Source organism: Podarcis muralis, chromosome 11 (genome assembly GCF_964188315.1).
Source record: "Podarcis muralis chromosome 11, rPodMur119.hap1.1, whole genome shotgun sequence".
Taxonomy (NCBI): domain Eukaryota; kingdom Metazoa; phylum Chordata; class Lepidosauria; order Squamata; family Lacertidae; genus Podarcis; species Podarcis muralis.
The window spans coordinates 53,578,260-53,597,619 of record NC_135665.1 but is presented as its reverse complement, the minus strand read 5'-3'; the positions used below and the strand labels follow the sequence as shown (position 1 = coordinate 53,597,619).

Here is a 19,360-nt window from a genome sequence, read left to right as displayed (position 1 = left end):
GTAAGCTGACTGCTGTTTTTGACCCATTTCCTACTGGTTCTCAAAATGCATGCACAGCAAAATCCCGTCAATGGCACCACCTTACCTTGCATGAAGAAGGAACTAGGAAAAGTGCTGGCTGCTGGTTTTGAGGATGGATAGCCTGGTGAATCCCGATTGTAGTCGGCAGTGCTTGCAGAAGGGGCATAAACCTATGGTGGAAAAAGAGGAGAAAATAATTGCATTTAGTATTCCACCAAGAATGACTGCACTTGAAACAAGGGGGTTAAAAATGGGATTTTTATCCCTATTCTTTATTCAGCACAACCCACTTCATAATGTTAGACTCTGTGCTTCATTTGAAACTGAAATAGGAAAAAACCTCCATAGCTATTTGTAATAGAGAATGTTTTAGGCCTGGTTCACACTAAGGTGGCAAACTAGTTTGGGCTGTAGAGGTGGGATCTCACAATGCTGAAAAACTAACATGCTGGAGAAAAGGTTAGATTAGGTTACCCTTCTCCCTGATATCTGGTTTGCTCTATGGGAATTTCATATAGTCAGGGGAGCATTCAATCATGTGAGCAGTCAGAACAGTACAACCCAGGCATGGATTGGATATGAAGATGCCTTGCATTACACTAAAGGATTTCAACTTGTTCAAGGTGTGCCCTCAAATCTCTCTTGATTGCTCCCCCGTCCCTGGAGATGTCTATGCTCTGCCCCATCCTATCCCACTAAGCATGAATTATGCAGACAGGAGCTCAGTTGGTTAGAGCGTGGTGCTGATAGTGCCAAGATCGCAGGTTTGATCCCCGTACTGCACAACTGCATATTCCTGCATTGCAGGGGGTTGGACTAGATCAGGCATCCCCAACCTTCGGCCCTCCAGATGTTTTGGCCTACAATTCCCATCATCCCTGACCAGTGGTCCTGTTAGCTAGGGATCATGGGAGTTGTAGGCCAAAACATCTAGATGCCTGGACTAGATGTTCCTTGGGGTTCCTTCCAACTCTACAATTCTATGATTTTATGGGAGGAAGAAGCTCCATCTCATGAGCTTCTTAGCACTTGCGCTAAATCACATATTTATCATCCGAGAGAGAATGCAGCCCCCGACTGGCATGGCTGACCCACATAGGGCATTTGTTAAGGGCAGCCTCCTGACTTTCTTTCAAAATATGAGTTGGAGTTGCGGGAGCCACAAAATAGAAACAGAAATCTGGTGTGTGTGTGTTTCAGCATATGCAGATGTGCAGGCAGGCTGTACTCCAGAGTACGGGGTACACTCAGTGGCATCATTAAAGAGGTTTGAGTCTCTGAAGTGGGGTAAACATAGAAAAGAAACCCGCTGCTGAAATGAGTGATATCTGCCATGTCTGCAACCTCTCTGCCCAACATATGCACGGTGGAACTGTGATATCATGGAGTTTAACATAATTTTACAAACTGTGATATCATGGAGTTTAACATAATTTTACAAAACCATTGAAAGTGCTATATTGTGTGGAAATATGCAGATTTCATACATTAGAAGAGGAACAATGGGAGAAGTTAGGAAATCAGCCCTTTGTTCCCATGACTGAAAAATGAAATTGAGAAAGCAGTACCAAGCATATCCTGGGATGCTAAACTCCTATGATCTTTGGTCTTTGCTGAGAAACTTAAAAGAACCATTAAAAATTGGGATAGGCACAAGACCACCAAGACAGCATGCGTGCACTTTAGGGGAAAAACCCTGCTTTTTAGTACTTAGAGCATTTGCCTGCGCAATAAACTTAGCAAGTATGCCAAAAACCTAATTTACTTAATATTTGCTTACTAATACAACAAAGGTTTTTCTAGCCATCTCTTCACAAGGAATAAAAACAATCTTATTCATTTTCCTGCTTTGATTTGATTTAAGAAGATTTTTTTTTAAATTTTATTAAATGCCCAGACTTTGTTGCCATTTTTTTTTAAATGCAGTTTAATGGACAGCATTTTTATTTTTGCATTTTATTCAACTTTAATATATGCAGATATCTGTATATTTAAAATATATATGTTCCTACTTTTTAAAGACCTCTCTACTCCAGATGGTCAGGAAGACCAAAACACCCCCATCATCTTGATGAAAATGGATACCTTCCTGCCTCCATTTTGAAGCAGGCAGCAGATCACAAAACTGGCAGGGAGCCTACTCTAACATTCACACGCCATGGCAAAAGGAACGAAATTTCACCAATACAATGCAAGAGCAATCAGAAATGGTAGAGAAGGGGAGGGGGGAGGTATCTTACAAAACATGGCAATTTCCCTCCAAGAACGAATGCCTGAAGCTAGAAGTCAAATCCTGACAATAACAGTGAAGATTAATGAATCGTTATTTTGCCGAAATCTAGTAAATAAAGAGCTGCACCTCAGTGTAAACTCTCTTACAGGGAGATTTTCCCAGCATGCAAGGTAATTTTCATAGGATATCATGTGGCACAAGGAACTGCCATTACCTTGTGTGCTGTTGTCGTAGGAAAATACCTTATAAAATTTCTTTTTTAAAAAGTAAAAATATATATGATATATTATACGAAATAACTATTTCCTTCAGAAAGAGTAATCACATCAAGACCAGGGGTAGTTGGTGTCGGCTGACAGAAGTTGGTGATGTCATTTTTAATGTTTTATCCATTATGTTTTGTTAATTATTTATTAAGCAATTTTATTATGTACATGAGCCCAGAGGCCAATTCAGCTTTTTTTTAGAACTAGAAATGCTACTATTATAATTACTATTTATGGATGCGATAGCATATGGTGAGTGGAGGACAGCCCTAGTGCCAATGAAATTCCCTGAACCGAACCCAGATCCCCTAGATGCAGTTTAAAATCACACCAAACATTTTTATTTGGGATTAGCTGGACAGCCAAGGCTTGCTGCAAATACAAGTTTGATTTTTTTGGTTTCCTCCAGTCTGATGGCGTTTGCAATCCTGCACACACTTACCTGGCAGTAAACCCTATTACACCTAGTGGCACCTTAGCCCTGGTTGCGTGTTCTAGTCCTTGTAAAATTAGGATTGCAAAAAAGGAGAGTAGGAATGGCTGTGCTAGCGCCACAGTTCCCATCACCCTCCAGATGTTTTGAGGCAAATAAATGCAGTGGCCTATTTGCAGCAGCATGGGATTCCCTTGGGAGAAGGGTTGTCCTAATCTGTATTAGGAAGCTCGCATGAACAGAAGGATTGCTTGTTTCAGAAGTTATCTGGGGACAGGAAGAGCTAGCATACTCTCCTACTCTCACTCATTGAGTGATGGATTAAAACACCTGAATAGAGTTGCACTTTTGCATAGATATGCATCCAGCTAATCTACAGGTGAGCCTAGGGAATCACAATGCAGAGCTAGGTCAACCAGATTCTCTGGATTTTCAAATTACATCAATCAAGGATATGGAAGTGGCTCATTTGGAAAGGATACTCTCCCGTCTGTTTTTCTGGAGGGGATGGTTGCTCTCTCTCTCTCGTTGGTGTGCTTGCTTTATTATGTGATGGGGAATATGAATCAGGAGAACAATTAAGCATTAGTCATGGTCTAGCATGCTAAACCATGGTTTAGTGCAGGCATAGGCAAACTCGGCCCTCCAGATGTTTTGGGACTACAGCTCCCATCATCCCTGACCACTGGTCCTGTTAGCTAGGGATGATGGGAGTTGTAGTCCCAAAACATCTGGAGGGCCAAGTTTGCCTATGCCTGGTTTAGTGAAACATGCCTTAGCAGGAGGAAGGTTCCATGATCCTTAGACTTATGTGCATTCAACAGCTGTTACTTTCATTTTCCATGAACCTTGGTTTTCTGGATGAATGATCGTGGTTTATCACAAACTCTGGTTAGTTTAAACAAGCTGCCTTAAGCAACCCATGAGACAGCAAAAGTTCCTTTAAGTTTTTAACTGTCTACCTACCCATAACAGAATTCTCAGTATTAAAGGGGCGCTCAATTCAAAATGCCTCAATAGATCAATGCCCCCAAACCCAACACTATTTCATTTCAATGTTTCTCAAACTTCCAAATAGTTACAAAAGCACAAATAACCCAAAAGCATAAATATTGGTCTGGTGAAACTATATGTACTAGGAAAGCTTGCTTTTATTTGTTCAAGAAAAACATAAGGGACAGCAACACCAATGAATCAGGTTTCTTGGGAGTGATACATTAGGTAAAGTTTGAACCATATTCTTTAGAGATAATGCTACAGTAAATTTACATGTTGCTGGTTATAAATACCTAGTTTGTTTTAAATCTTTGTTGAAGACTGAGAACTCCCTCCCCCCCCCCCGCCAAAAAAACCCACCCGCAACCAGCTGAAAAGCAGCATGATCATTTGGGTTGGCAAACTATGGTCCATGTTTAAGTATAGGGAAAAATAGCATTTCTTGCATTTACAAAACTGCACAAGCCTCTTAACTGTCATATCTGTTCCCATACTCCTTAGCTTTGTATCTTGTGCATCCCAAGATCCTATGCTTATTTTCCTGGAAGCAAGTCCCAGTGAATTCAATGGAGCTCGTTCACCTGTAATGCCCCTAGGATTGTCGCCTGATGGGTTAAGCAAGTACTGCGAGACAGAGCTGCCACTGCTTCGTGGCTGTTTGCTCCCACCGCCTTGCAATGTCATGGTAAACAAAATGCATGAGGTTACATCATTGCACTGTGCATTGTTCTACCCCAACAGCTGATACGATCCAGTAATCTGAGATGGTGGGGAGTGTGGGGACATGAAAGATGACTTTTACACCCTCCTCAATCATTCCTACAATCCCAAGGCCTGCATTGGCCCAAGCATTGGAACAGACCTCTCAGCATCCATGATGGAACAGACCTCTCAGCATCCATGATGGCAAGGCTACCGGTTAAGTGTCACTTCCAGTTTCTCTCCAAATCACAAGCTAACCTGTTAATGTTGCGACAGGTTACTCCCTCTATATTCTTTGTAGTGTGTCCCTGTCCACTTCCGGCTTCCGTTTATGGCCTTCCTTCCTTCCTTTTTGTGCATTCTCAAGCCCCATCCCTATTCTGCCGCCATTGCATTTCCAGCAACAGGCAGGCAAGGAAGCATCTGAATAAGAAAGAAACTGTGGTTTCCTCCATATCCAGGAAGTGTAAAATTGACGAGTCCCTAGTGAGCAGAAGAATGGGTCCCAGGTTCCACCACTGCAACCACCCAGGACACGCTTTTGCAGATCGCAGTCCAATTCCAACGGCTTGGGAGTACTTGGCACATGACTGCTGCAACATCAGCCCATTGCTTCTAATGGCTGCAGCTGCCGTGGGTTTGCTCCAGCTCAGACTGGAGGCATGTACCTGACAACTGTTTACGATGCGCAGGATGCACACTCCTGCCACCTTTCCAGCATGGTGCACACAGTGGTGTACAAAACAACAAAGCCTAATAAAACGCTCACAATTGAAACTGAACTTAAAACACCCCAGCAGCTGCAATATCCAGCAACAAGGCAGAGGGAAAACATCAGTTAGGGTCTTAGTAATGCCCATCTTCTCATGCTCTAAGACCAGGGTTTCCCAAACTTGGGTCTCCAGCTGTTTTTCGACTAAAATTTCCATCATCCCTGACCACTAGTCTTGCTAGCTAGGGATGATGGGAACTGTAGTCCAAAAACAGCTGGAGACCTAAGTTTGGGAAACCCTGATCTAGACGCAGCTTCCCCATCCCTAGAGAACAAAGGCTACAAAACCAACACGGATTAAGCATGCTTAAACCCACTGATGTACTTCATTCTGTCCTGGACTGTGATGCCAGAAAACCAATTTTATGCTTTCTCATGCCATTCATGTTTTTGCTTCATGGTTTGATCATTTTAGAACTGCTGATATTGAGGTGGTTCACATGTAATACTAAGCCAAAACATGGTTCAGTGAGAACACATCAGCATGAGGGTTCCCAGAGAGGAAATTGATGCCTCATTGCTGCTCCCCTGGACCTGCTGCTGCTGTGAGCTAATCCATGGATTGATTCAGCATGTTGTCTGAGGCATCTGGTTTGCCTTGTACCAGACAAACCATAAGCCCATGTTGGAGCAACAAGCTAAGTCAAACCATGGCTTAGCTCACAGAAGCAGCAGGGCCAGGGGAGGAGCATAGTGGCTGGGAACCCACACATTCTTGTTAAGCCATAGCTTAAATGTGAACCAGTGTTGCATGTGAACCAGTATATTGTATACAGCAGTAGTTCCCAACTGGTGGTCCGCAGACCCCAGGGAGTCTCCATAACCCACCCAGGGTGTGTGTGGCATATAACCGCCAACTGTCTGGAACATCCCATTTTGGGGGGCTGTGTTCTTCTGTGAGAGCACAGCGCCCCAAAGCGCATGAAATCACAGCTGGACGTGTGTCTTGTGTGAGGTTGCAGTGCCCAAAAATATGTGGTTTTGGGTGCCGCGCTCTTATGTGGGTCATGAGACTCACATGGGAGCACAGCCTGGTTTTGCGCTGGGACATGTTGGGAGTGCATGGGGGCACCATTCACATAACAAAAACTACCACAAAGACATCAACGTTTTCCAAAGTAGAGGGTCCATGGCTTGGCTTTTGAAAAACGGGGTCTACAGTGCTTAGCTAACTGGTAACACAGGTGTACAGCATTTCAACTGTCTGCAATGTTGGGAAATGACGTAGGATTGGTTGTGTGAACAAAGAATGAGTTAATTAAGCTGCTCACAAGACTCACACAGGTCACCACTAGATTGAGTCGCAATGCAGATCAGCATGCTGCCGGTTTTACTTGTGTTGCACGAAAAGCATTCTTTGAGCCAAGGGCGGACAGTCTTTTTCCTTCTCCTTTTCTTTTGAGGTCAACATTCCCTTGGGGTTATGATGTAATGGGGCTGCATGCTGACTGGTGCTGGGGCTAAAATCAGCAGTGGGTGCGGAGAGAGTCCAAAGTAGATGAGGCCACCCTTTTTGTTCCTATGACACTGCCTTATCTTTCCTCACTCCCGGCACCCATCTCGCCCACCCTCTTGGGCTGGCAGGAAAGGGGATAGATTACTTTTACCACAGGTCTGACCTGATCACATTCCCAGGGCTTTGGGAATTAGTCTCATGTTTTCTAGCACTGCAAGTTGCCCATTCCTGCCTTAAGCCATATTCAAACTTTTAATTTTTTTTTTAATTACATTTTTTAAAAACAGTTTAAAACAAATTGCAATGACATGAATAGGCCGGGTTACAAAAAAATATGCATCTCAGGTGTCCCAGGCCAGGGTAAAGAGGTACATTTGATGCGAACTATATAGTGAAGTTGCACAGCTTTGGGGCTGCCACACAGGATGCCCTCCCCCAGGCTGCCTCCCCATGTGTAATTCTGAGGCTGGAACTACGAAGAACCACTCCCCCCCCCCTGCCCGCCCCCTCTTAATACCCAAGGGGGTCCTGTAGGGAAGGAGGTGGTATTTCAGACATTTGGGACCTAGATCATTTAGGGCAGGGGTCAGCAAACATTTTCAGCAGGGGACCGGTCCACTGTACCTCAGACCTTGTGGGGGGCCGGACTATATTTTGAAAAAAATAATGAACGAATTCCTATGCCCCACAAATAACCCAGAGATGCCTTTTAAATAAAAGCACACCTTCTACTCATGTAAAAACAGGCTGATTCCTGGACCGTCTGCAGCCTGGATTTAGAAGGCGATTGGGCCAGATCCGGCCCCTGGGCCTTAGTTTGCCTACCCATGATTTAGGGCTTTAAATGCCTTGAATTGGGCCCAGAGGCTAACTGGCAACCAATTGCTCCCAATGGGCAAAAAGCCCAAAGCCCTGAAAGATAACTTATTTGATTTAAACTATTTTGGGGATAGCTACACGAGTATGCAGACACTGCTGGTTCTCTTTCCAATGGAGCCTCTGTCTACCACGGAGAGTATGGCTGAGCTGAGACATAATGATCACAGTCCACTAAACCATGGCTTATGGGACAAAGGACGATTGTTGTAACTATGTGCTCGCTCCTCGTGTTTTCTTTCAGCCCTGAGATATCCCCGACTCCACTGAACGATCAGTGGGGGAGGGGGGAGCAGTGTTATATAGTCCTCATCTTCAGACTTGTGTAAACCGTAGCGTAGTATAGCATACACTCCAGAATAATCCCTGCACAGATACTGAATGCTGCTTTGCTCCAATTTTTGTGGGTTCCGTCTGCATGGAAGGCCTCTGTTAATGAAACCTATCCAATTTAGCTTGCATCTAAAAGTCATATGAAGAAAAAAACGGGATTGAAATGCAAATTTGAGCAGATGTGCAGATCTGACCTGGGCAGTCTGGATTTCTGCCAATTCCCCCGCTATGGTGATGTATGGACCAAGGGACTATTGTCTGAAGTTGGGCCTAGGCCAGAACATGGAGCAAATTTAAAGCTCAAGCAGATGATGGTGTTAGGAAGTCTGAAAGAGAGGCATCTTTTAGGGACAGCTTGATTATGACAAAGTTATCACTGCCTCTCTCATCCCAGTTTTAATTTGCAGTAATACTAAAGTAAGCCATAGTTTAGCATTACAAGGACAAACCTAACCTCTCCCCAGGCTCCAACAATCCTCCCTCTTTCTCTTACATTGTAATTGTGTAGTTCACAAGCTTTCATTTCCTTTTAAAAAATAAAAAAATAACCTCAGCTTTTTATGTCACCCAAATCCAGATAAACTATAATGTATGGTTAGTGGAAACAAGCTAACTTCAAACCATAAGTTTACATTGTTGCTCCATAACCCCCGCAACCATAGTTAAGTTTAATCACTGTGATCTTTGGTTAACCTGCTAAACCAGGTTAAAACTTTTTCGTAGGGGGCCGGTCCATTGTTCCTCAGACCTTGTGGGGGGCTGGAGTATATTTTGGGGAAAAAGAAGTCCCCCCGACTCTCCCCTCCCTTCTCCACAGCACCGGACAAGCCCCGGAGGCTGCTTACCTGTGCCTTGCAAGCGGCAGGAGCTGGCGGTGGAGGGACGATGAGCGGTGCAAAAGGGCTGGCTCTGGAGAGGGGATGTTCTGCTTTAAATGGCGCTCAGCCAACCACAGCTCCTGTGCCTTGTGAGTGGCAGGGGCTGGCGGCAGCGGCGGGACAATGAGCAGAGCGAATGGGCTGGCTCCGGAGAGGGGCTGCTTAAAATGGTGCTCAACAAAGCCCAGCTCCCTTCCTCCTCTAGGCAGGGCAGGGAGAAGCCAGGAGGAGAGAGGGAGGAGGTGCCACCGCGGTGTGTGTGGGAATGGTGCAGCCCGAAAGATCAGAATCCCCACACCAATCCACGTGGCGATTCCTGGACCGTCCGCGGGCCGGATCCAGAAGGCAATTGGGCTGGATCCAGCCCCCAGGCCTTAGTTTGCTGGCCCATGTGCTAAACAGTAGGGTTTGGCTAACATGCTAAACTGAGGTTAATCTGAAATCAAAGTATCTCTTCTTGTCTGATTGGCTGTGCTAGAGGAGGATGAAACAAGAGCACAGAGGAGGCTTGGGTCATTCTCATAATGCTAAACCATAGTTTAATATTAATAACTGCAGACACCCAATGTGAATTTTGCTCTACTCTTCATTCCCTTTTGGTTAGCACGTATTGTTCAGAATAATTCTTCGCACAAAATTACATCTGCATTCCCTTTCATCACCCAGCATTTTCAAATAGATTGAGGATTCCTAAACAAAAGATTTCACATATTTACACTTTTGGTATATTCCAGCTCCAGCCTCTGTTCTTAAAGTTATTTTCTTGCCTGCCTACTTCCATATGCTAGTGCTCATTTGAAATTATGCCTCAAAGAAATAGCTGTGTAAATAGTAGTTAAACAAGAATATGCTTTTGAAATTTTTCAGATGAGCAAAATGCAAATCCCAATTCAGATATGAACTCAAAATATTCATTAATATGAGCAATCATACAGCACAATTAATGAATTCTTGATTACTGGTTAGTGGAAACATATTTGTCAGGTCACAGTAATTGCAAAATTAACAGCACGTTTTGAAATTCTCTCAAAGGAAAACACCATGAATGTCCAAACTGCAACCTGAAAACTGTACAAGCAATAAAAAAACTCGGAACACATACAGTACAGTGGTACCTCTGGTTGTGAACGGGATCTGTTCCAGAGCCCCATTCGCAACATGAGCAGAACGCAACCCGCATTTACGCGGGTCGCAATTCGCCCCTTCTGTGCATGCGCATGACATCATTTTGGGCGTCTGCACATGCATGAGCAGCGAAACCCGGAAGTAACCCTTTCCGGTACTTCCCAGTCGCCGTGGGACGCAACCTGAAAAGATTTAACCTGAAGCAAACATAACAAGAGGTATGACTGTATACAATTTTTAGCACTAATATGCACATATATTATGGGTGCCTCTCAAAACACACCCAGGAAGAGTATTTTATATCTTATTTTTTGCCATTATCACTTACATGAGCTAGTTACAAAGCTAGTTTGCTAGGGCATTTACTAGGCTCATGAGGGACAATGAGGTATTGAATTAAACCGCAGAACACAGATTTGCAAGAAATGTGGTTTTGCAAATTTGTTATTCTACCCTCAAATCAGATAAACTTGACAAAAGAAACCTTAAATAGAGATATGCTGCAGGCCTACAGTGGTCATTGGGCCATAAGAACTCAGGTATTGATGCCTTGAGATGAGCTCTGCCTTGTCAATATGGGACAGCTGCCTCCTGCCTTGCAGGGGGTTGGTCTAGATGATCCTCAGGATCCCTTCCAATTCTATGTCTGTGCACAAATTAGGTCCACTGGCTTCAAGGGGACACAATCTCAGGTTAAAGTATATAAGGATGTCAGCTTTAGTCACAATTTTAACTTTGGGTGGTGGGGGTTAAAGTATTTAACAGTGAATGCAGTGAGCTGAAATAATAGCTATACTGCACAATTTAAGCTTACTAGAAGGAGGAACCTCTCTCTCCCCCCTGCCACTGTGCTGTCCTGGGGGTTCACCTGCCCCCCAAAGCTAATTTCAGGGGGCACATGGGGATAGGGAGAACAGCATGAGGAGTGTTCTGAGTGCCAGATGGAGGGGGCTGAAGGACTGCAATTGGCCTACAGTATTCAAGAAGGTAAGGGGAAAGGATAAAGTCCACCTCTCCCCATGTGACACTCCATATGCATGGATTCAAATTTAGAAATATTATCTCAACAGAGTGAAGAACAAGATTCTGATCAAGTGACCTTTGCACCTGCCTGCTCAGTCTGAGGTCCAGAAAGGCAACTTAATGGTCCTTTCTTATGGCTCTCTATCTTTATTCCAGATGGGGACTGGACAGCCCTTCAGGTAGAGGACTGACCTCTGTAAAGTAGGACACATGGCCATCCTAGGGAGGTAGCAACATACTTACAGAAGATATACTTGAAATATTTTACTGAGAATATCTAGGGTGTATGTGGAATCCCAGTGTTCAAAGGGTAGAGCTGTTGTGATCTGCATAGCTAATTAACCCTCTCCTTTGACCGGTTTCCTTCTTCTATTCACCTTTACTGACCATCTCTTGACCATGCTGGTCTGCTTGCCTTAAACCACTACAATGGGCCCAACGCAATTCCGAAGCAAACGCAAGTGGTTGCCATTCAACTGAACAACATTCTGCAAAACAGGCCACTTGTAATAAATAAATAAAAAATGCCCAAACTTTGTTGAAACGTAATTTGAGGGTAGAGAATGTACAAGTTCTGCTTCCAAGCTATGTATTACAGAAGGCCGTTCAAAAGATTCTTAAGATACAAACACATTTGGATTTCCCAGGATAAAGTCTAGACTTACTGTAGTACAAAGCAGGAAATCCACCCACCCTTGGAAATGCATCATGCTATTTTAATATTTCTTGCAGAATTCTCCTCTGCATTCTAGACTAGAACCTAGTGGTTGGGCTATGGGATTACAAGATGTCAGGGACTGGCAGGACGCTGATGAGTGTGAACTGGAGGCAGGGGGGCTGGAATCTGACTTGGGAGATGGGGGGACAGTGGTTTGTGGGGACGTGTATCAGCCAGGAGGCAAGAATCAGAGGCAGGGGAAGCTTTGGAGCTGGAGGGTAGAGCACAGTATGGGTCAAAGAAGAGCTGGAAGAGGCAGGTCAGGCAACTGAAGGGCCAGGTGCTTCCCCACCCTTTCCTGTACCACTGTCTCCAAGATCCAGGAGGGAAATGAAAGGGGATAAGCAGAGGAAGTTTCTGTGCAGGTGCAGTCTCTGGCTATGCACACACAGCCCATCAGGAGAAGGTACATAAACTGGTGGAGGGGAGTGGTCCCCTGTTGCTGCAACTGCTCCACAGAGCATGAATCTAGGAATAGCTGCCTAGACGTTAGATTATAAGTGACTGTAAGTGTTCTCTTTGACAATAACTACTTAATTATCTGCCACATGCATTGCTTTGGCTAAGAAGCGCCCTTGGCACAAGAGCTTCAGACTTGAAACTGGCTATTCACTCTGTGCTGTTGTTAAACTGACCTGTGAGACTTTCCTGTGCTTTAACTCTGATGCCCTATTTTTGGCCGCAAGCTGTGGTATGCTTTCTCCATTGAGGCTCCCAAGCCTCCCATTAAGGCTACTATCCTGCCCACATGGATAACTTTTGCTGAAGTAACTGGGATGCACACTGGCATATAGACGGGGACAGGAAGGCTGCCAACGTTTTTCAGGTAGACTAAATTCCTAATTTTCTGTGGGAAGTTTCAGGCAAGGGAGCAAGCTGCGCCATGTCCATCTCTTTATCTGAATGTGGCATTTCCTAGAAAAGTCAGGCTGGCAGCATAATTAAGGCAGACCTGCTGGAAAGCCAAACAAAGTGCTTCCCATTCAAAAGTTTCTATTTACTCATTTAGGATCTTGCTTTGTGCCAGTCTGCTAGCCCTCCCCTAGGCATACTTACATATGCACCCCCCTGCTGGGAAACAGTAATGAGACTCTTTCTGGGTACCCTACTGTTTCAGCTAAAAAAGAAATGGAAAGACTCCTCCTATCCCAAACAAACGACTATGCAGAGGGCATGATCCTGCACAAACCTTCCAAAAGGAAACAGACATGTATTTTGGTAGCTTCTTCATTTCTCCCTCCTACTTTTCCACGAAAACACTATTTTGCCGTCGTAGGGATAAATTTCCCTGACTTGCAGTGAAAAATCAGTTTGTACTTTGCTATGTGTTAGGAGCAGATTCGCCATTTCCTGGACTGATCCATTCCAGGTTTCCAGCAGAAGGATGCTTAAAAAAAAAAAAAAATCCTAATTTGGGCCACATGTTGCTGGTGGTGATTTGGAGTTTAGGAGGGAGGGGGAGAGAAGGGGAGGTATGTGGGGTGGGAGATTGTTGTGGGGGGGGGAGAGAGGGAGGAAGATGATGAAAAGACCAGCACCACAAGTGAAGCACATTACCAGCCCAGAGTGGAAAGGGCCGGAAGGAAAACCCACCCACCTCACCCTGCGTTTATTCTATCAACCTGCAATTGCAACAATCAAAGCCAGATGTCGGCTCTTCCAGATCTTTCTCACAGGACAAACATGCGAAAGGCCTAGGGCCTGGCGTTGCCATCAAATGGTAATTGATACCATATGAGCCACGAAACAGAAAAAGCACATGCAAACCACCCCCAGACCCGTGAGAGGTATGAAACGGCAGGCCCCGCTGAGCTGCTAAGTGCACGGTGCGCCATGGAAAACAAGTGTACATAGCTATGGTAACCACCTGTAAGTCAGAAAGACCAAAAAAGAAAAAAAGGGGGGAAAAAACCCTCATTGGCAAAGACAGAACCCTAGAGGATAACAAGAGGTTAAAGATCACGCAGGGTTAATGAAAAGGGTTGTTTAGCACAGCAGAAAATGAATGCAGGTGTGAGAACGATCACAATGGCTGTGATGCTTTCTGGTCTCACATGCCTCTCCACCCTCCCCAATTCTTTAATTGCAACATGTTCTCCTGCAATTGCCTTATGCTAAGCACGGGCAACTTTAATAATAATAATAATAATAATAATAATAATAATAATAATAATAGGTATTTATTTGTCACTTCCCATCCCCCCAAAATTTAGTTAAAGACTTTTAAAAAAAGAAGTCTTTTTTAAAAATAATAATAACAACATAATAGATTCATTACAAAGAGAATGGTTGCAATGCTCATTCTAAAACCTTAGTGATGTCCTTGTTTCAAGCAAACATCGTGGCTAAGCCAGCTGGAGAATTGGTGTTTTAAAACAAAGAAGTTTGCTTGGCGGAAAGAGCAATGTCTCCCCACCCCCACCCCCCGGCGTAATATATGTGAAAATTCTGTTTCCCCTTGTTTGGATGAGAAACACTACAAGCCACTGTGCTCCCATATATTTTACACCAATGCAATCAAGCAGAAATATGCGGAGACTGCTGCACATTCAAAAGTTGCCGTTCAAATGCTAGTTTTTTAAAACCACAGCTCGTTCCGAGGTGAAATGTTGAGACGCAGACAACACCACCCATCTGCTCCTCACTATTTGTTCGAATTCCATCACCAATCACTTCTATACAAACAACAGCCTGATTCTAAACATACCCTAACCATTAGTAGTCTTGATTTGCCCCCCTTATCCCACTGTATATTATATCATAACTCCACAGATCAAGTAAACTTAAAATATTTTCCAGATGGAGCAGCTAAATTCTACATTTTGTGAACGCCCAATGTTAAAAAAAGGTCAACTAAATTAAAAGAGAGAGGAAGAAATGCAAAATGATGTCATCCCCATGTAGCAACGTTCATTCTAGTACAGTAACAATAACAAAACACACACCAAAGGCCCTGGGTAGCACCTATTCACATTTCTGTCCCCACTCCACCGCACCCTAGCCAGTGCAGTTTCCAGAATTCGTTTCTGGAATCTTATGGTGTCTGCTACAGTATTTCAATTAACACATCTGCAAAGAAACAAAGTACAGATGAGATCAGCCATGGTCACAGTTTGCTCCAAAGCCAGAGTTAAAAGGTAAAGGGACCCCGGACCATTAGGTCCAGTCGTGACCGACTCTGGGGTTGCGGCGCTCATCTCGCTTTATTGGCTGAGGGAGCCGCCGTTTGTCCGCAGACAGCTTCCAGGTCATGTGGCCAGGATGACTAAGCCGCTTCTGGCGAACCAGAGCAGCACACGGAAACGCTGTTTACCTTCCCACTGGAGTGGTACCTATTTATCTACTTGCACTTTGATGTGCTTGCGAACTGCTAGGTTGGCAGGAGCAGGGACCGAGCAACGGGAGCTCACCCCGTCGCGGGGATTCGAACCGCCAGCCTTCTGATCAGCAAGTCCTAGGCTCTGTGGTTTAACCCACAGCGCCACCCATGTCCCAAAGCTGGAGTTAGTTGAAGCCTGATAAACCAACTCTTGGGTCCTCTGTCTCTATACCTACCCTATCTACTTTTAGTCACTGGAAATGTAGAGCTCAGATGATTTTGAGCTAGCTAGTTAGACCTATCAACATTATTTGGGTGACCTCCTTGATTGACTTAGGGCTCCAAGTGATAGGTGTTAACAGATCATAGAATCATAGAGTTCTATGTAGAGTTGGAATCGTAGAGTTGGAATGACCACAAGGGTCATCTAGTCCCAACACCCTGCAATGCAGGAAGCTCAGCTAAAGCATCCATGACAGAGGGCCATCTAACCTCTTTTAAAACCTCCAAGGCAGGACAGTCCACAACCTCCCAAGGGAGATTTGGGGGGAAATACTCTTTCCGCAAGACCAGGTTTCAAGACTCCTACTAGTACAAAACCCTGTACAAAGCAAACAACCATTATATTTCCCCCCAACCATCATAGTCTCTTCTTTTTTAACTCAGAGGCTGCACGTTTCTCCATATGCTGCAATACAAAACGATTGCAATGGAAAACAATGGTTACTGGAAGAAGGAATTTCCTGCATGGGTTATTCAGCTGGAAGCTGCTTGATGACAGAAAAGGACGTGACAAATGAAGGATATGCTTAAAAGACAGAAGTATTAGCAAGATCAAAAAGTAAATAATGAAAGAAAGAACTGGATTTGCATTAATTCCACAATTTCTAAATGGTTGTCCAGCACCTAACAACAGCTTGCTTAAGATTTTTAGGTGTATCACAAAGACGTAAAGAAGCATGTAAGCGTGGAAGATAGATAGCTATCTTCTTGATCCAGGAGTAGGTTCTTTGCCAAGATGGAACATAATTGAAGGCTAACACTGTAAAATGTTTGGGTACCACTAGCCTACAGATACATCACCTTGCCAACAAAGGTCCGTATAGTTAAAGCTATGGTTTTCCCAGTAGTGATGTATGGAAGTGAGAGCTGGACCACAAAGAAGGCTGCTCGCCGAAGAATTGATGCTTTTGAATTATGGTGTTGGAGGAGACTCTTGAGAGTCCCATAGACTGCAAGAAGATCAAACCAATCCATTCTTAAGGAAATCAGCCCTGAGTGCTCATTGGAAGGACAGATAGTGAAGCTGAGGCTCTAATACTTTGGCTACCTCATGAGAAAAGAAGACTCCTTGGAAAAGACCCTGATGTTGGGAAAGATGGAGGGCACAAGGAGAAGGGGACAACAGAGGATGAGATGGTTGGACAGTGTTCTCGAAGCTACCAGCATGAGTTTGACCTAACTGCGGGAGGCAGTGGAAGACAGGAGTGCCTGGCGTGCTCTGGTCCAGGGGGTCAGGAAGAGTCGGACACAACTAAATGACTAAACAACAACAACAAGAAAGACTACAGAGAATGGAACTACAAACATGAGTGGGGGGAAATATTTGAATGGCAGAATGATAGTGAGAAGTGAGATTGGACTGCTCGCCACACAAAAAAGCACAAGAGTTTGCAGTGGCCTACCTTCTAATAGTTCACAGATGAAAACAGGATGTTTATGTGTTCTTCTAACACCGGTGCCTTTTGGACATGATGTTAAAGCATAATTTTGCACAGAAACAAACCTCAATCTCACACACTCCCCCCACCTGCAGCAGCACAGCTGCTAGGGGGAGATCACTTCCACTTGTGTAGAGATTCCCGATCTGTTCAAATTCTGGGGAACACCATCTTATTCAAAACATCCAGGATCAAACCATGGTTTAGAATTCCTGAGTTCACATGTAACAGGGAACAAGAGCTAATTTAAAAATGGAATCAGATGCTCCCAATCTTACTGAACCCCTGCCAGTGAAGGAGGCGGAAGGTTGGGGCATGTAAGCCTGAGGCTTAGGAAACTCGTTCCTATAGTGCTAAACCATATTCCACACTCCATACCACTTACACGTTGCAGACAGCTGGACCGATATATGCTGTTAATTAAATCTGCCTGTCCAACACTGGTTTCTAAAATAGGTATATTATAAACTGAGTTTCCTTTGTTAAAAAACACCTAGCTTTAAATGGCTTAATATCATGCTTAATCAATACAATTATTGCATTTCCTATACAATACCAGTAACTGAGAACATGGTCACCTTCCCTGCAACATCTTGATAAGGGGTATGTGGGGTATCACAGGGACAAGCATCTGGATTTAGGGTTGGAAATCTATGGGCTCTACCTCCCAACAGCTCCAGCCAGCATAGCCGTTGGTCAGTGATGTAAAGGATTTGGAATCCAAGAACATCTGGAGGTCAACAGGTTCATCAGCTCTGGTTTAGTCAAGAAAGAACATCCGGATTTTATCACTACCTGGATCTAGTCGCGTGACTGAAAAGCAAAGATAGTGCTGCACTTCTTTGGTGGGGGGGGGGGAGAGACCACCCCCATAGCGTATTATTATATTGATATTCTACCTTTCAGAATACATATCCTCCAAGCCAAAGTACACTGGATTAAAAAAACATATACTGCAAAATATAAAGAATAAAACACAGCAGCCAAAGCAAACAACCAGCCCAAAGGTGATAGATCTAATTTGGCCTTGAAGAATTAAAAAAACAAACAAAAAAACCCCACAAATTCACCTCACATCTGGCTGGCAGAAATCAGTCTTGGCAGGGCTCCTGAGGAACTGAATTCTAGCATCTGTAGGGCCACAACTAAAAAGGCCCTGTCTCTAGTGCCTACCAATGACACCTTCACCAACGTGAATGGATACATTCATACAGGCACAGGTAGTCCTTTGAATAGCCTCATCCCAGATTATTTAGGGCTTTAATGGTTAATACCAGCACTTCAAACTGCGTCCAGAAATAAAGTGGTAGCCAATATAACAGGCACAAAATAGCTGTAATGTAACTGTTGAGCTTGCCCCCATCATATTTTGATCCAATTGTAGTTTCATCTTTAAGGACTTCCGGGTTATCTTTAAAAGCAGTGTTGGGTAGAGAAAATTATGCTGCTTTTAAAGCATCAAACAGTTCACCACCTCCTCAGGCAGCCTGTTCCACTCTGGAACAGCTCTTACCATTAGGAGGTTTAGCCAAAATCTGCTTCCTCACCATTTCCGGCCATTAGGAGCGAAAGTGAACATGTTTGCTCCACCTCCTATATAACAACTTTTCAGGAATTTATTTATAACAAATATTTATACGCTGCTATTCATAAAATGTGTCAGGGCAGTTTACAATGCCCAGAGGGCTCCCCATCAGTGCACTGGACGAAAGATACAGCCGTTTCCCATTTAGAGATTTAAAGTCTAGGGTCTCAGTGGAGAGGACAAAGACTAGAACTTTAAGTAGAGCACCTCTGATGTTTACACACACACACACACACTTTAAAGGTATTATCGATGCAGGTGGAGACGCTGAAGGAGCGTCTCCACCTCCATCGTTCTGCCTGGACACTGAGGTTCAGCGCTGAGGACCTTCTGGAGGTTCCCTTGCTGCGAGAAGCCATGTTACAGGGAACCAGGCAGAGGGCCTTCTCGGTAGTGGAACGCCCTCCCACCAGATGCCAAAGAGAAAAATAACTACCAAACTTTTAGAAGACATCTAAAGGCAGCCCTGTTTAGGGAAGCTTTTAATGTTTAATAGGTTATTGTATTTTAGTGTTTTGTTGGAAGCCGCCCAGAGCGGCTGGGGGGACCCAGCCAGATGGGCGGGGTATAAATAATATATTATTATTATTATTATTATTATTATTATTATTATTAGCCACTTACATACTCAAATGGCATCTAATGTACAGTCAAGGGGTGGGGTGGAGATCGCATTGATTACCGAAAATATTTTTAAAAAAGAAGAAGTAGGTTCAGATATAGCTTAAACCTCTAAGAATTGTGGAAGGAAGGTTACTGAAGAAATGGAAGACAGAGGATAAGTAGGGCCTACAAAGGAACAGTAAAACATCAACAGTTTCTCAAGAGTTATTCTGTTTCACGTAAAGATACAACCCTGTTAGGTACACAAGAGGTGGCAGGAATAAGGCAGGTCAAGCATGA

At 44.1% G+C, this 19,360-nt stretch overlaps 1 protein-coding gene across 31 annotated transcripts in view; it reads right to left on the bottom strand.

Moving 5' to 3' along the window:
- TCF4 (transcription factor 4) overlaps positions 1–19,360 on the bottom strand; it is a 342,581-nt gene that overhangs the window by 56,758 nt on the left and 266,463 nt on the right. For all 31 annotated transcript variants that reach the window (XR_013394718.1, XM_077936467.1, XM_077936470.1 and 28 more), the window contains one exon: positions 86–191. Coding sequence is in view for 30 of the 31 variants with exons in the window: in XM_077936467.1 (XP_077792593.1) it covers positions 86–191 (106 nt within the window). In the remaining variant the exon portion in view is untranslated. The remainder of the gene's footprint in view (positions 1–85; positions 192–19,360) is intronic.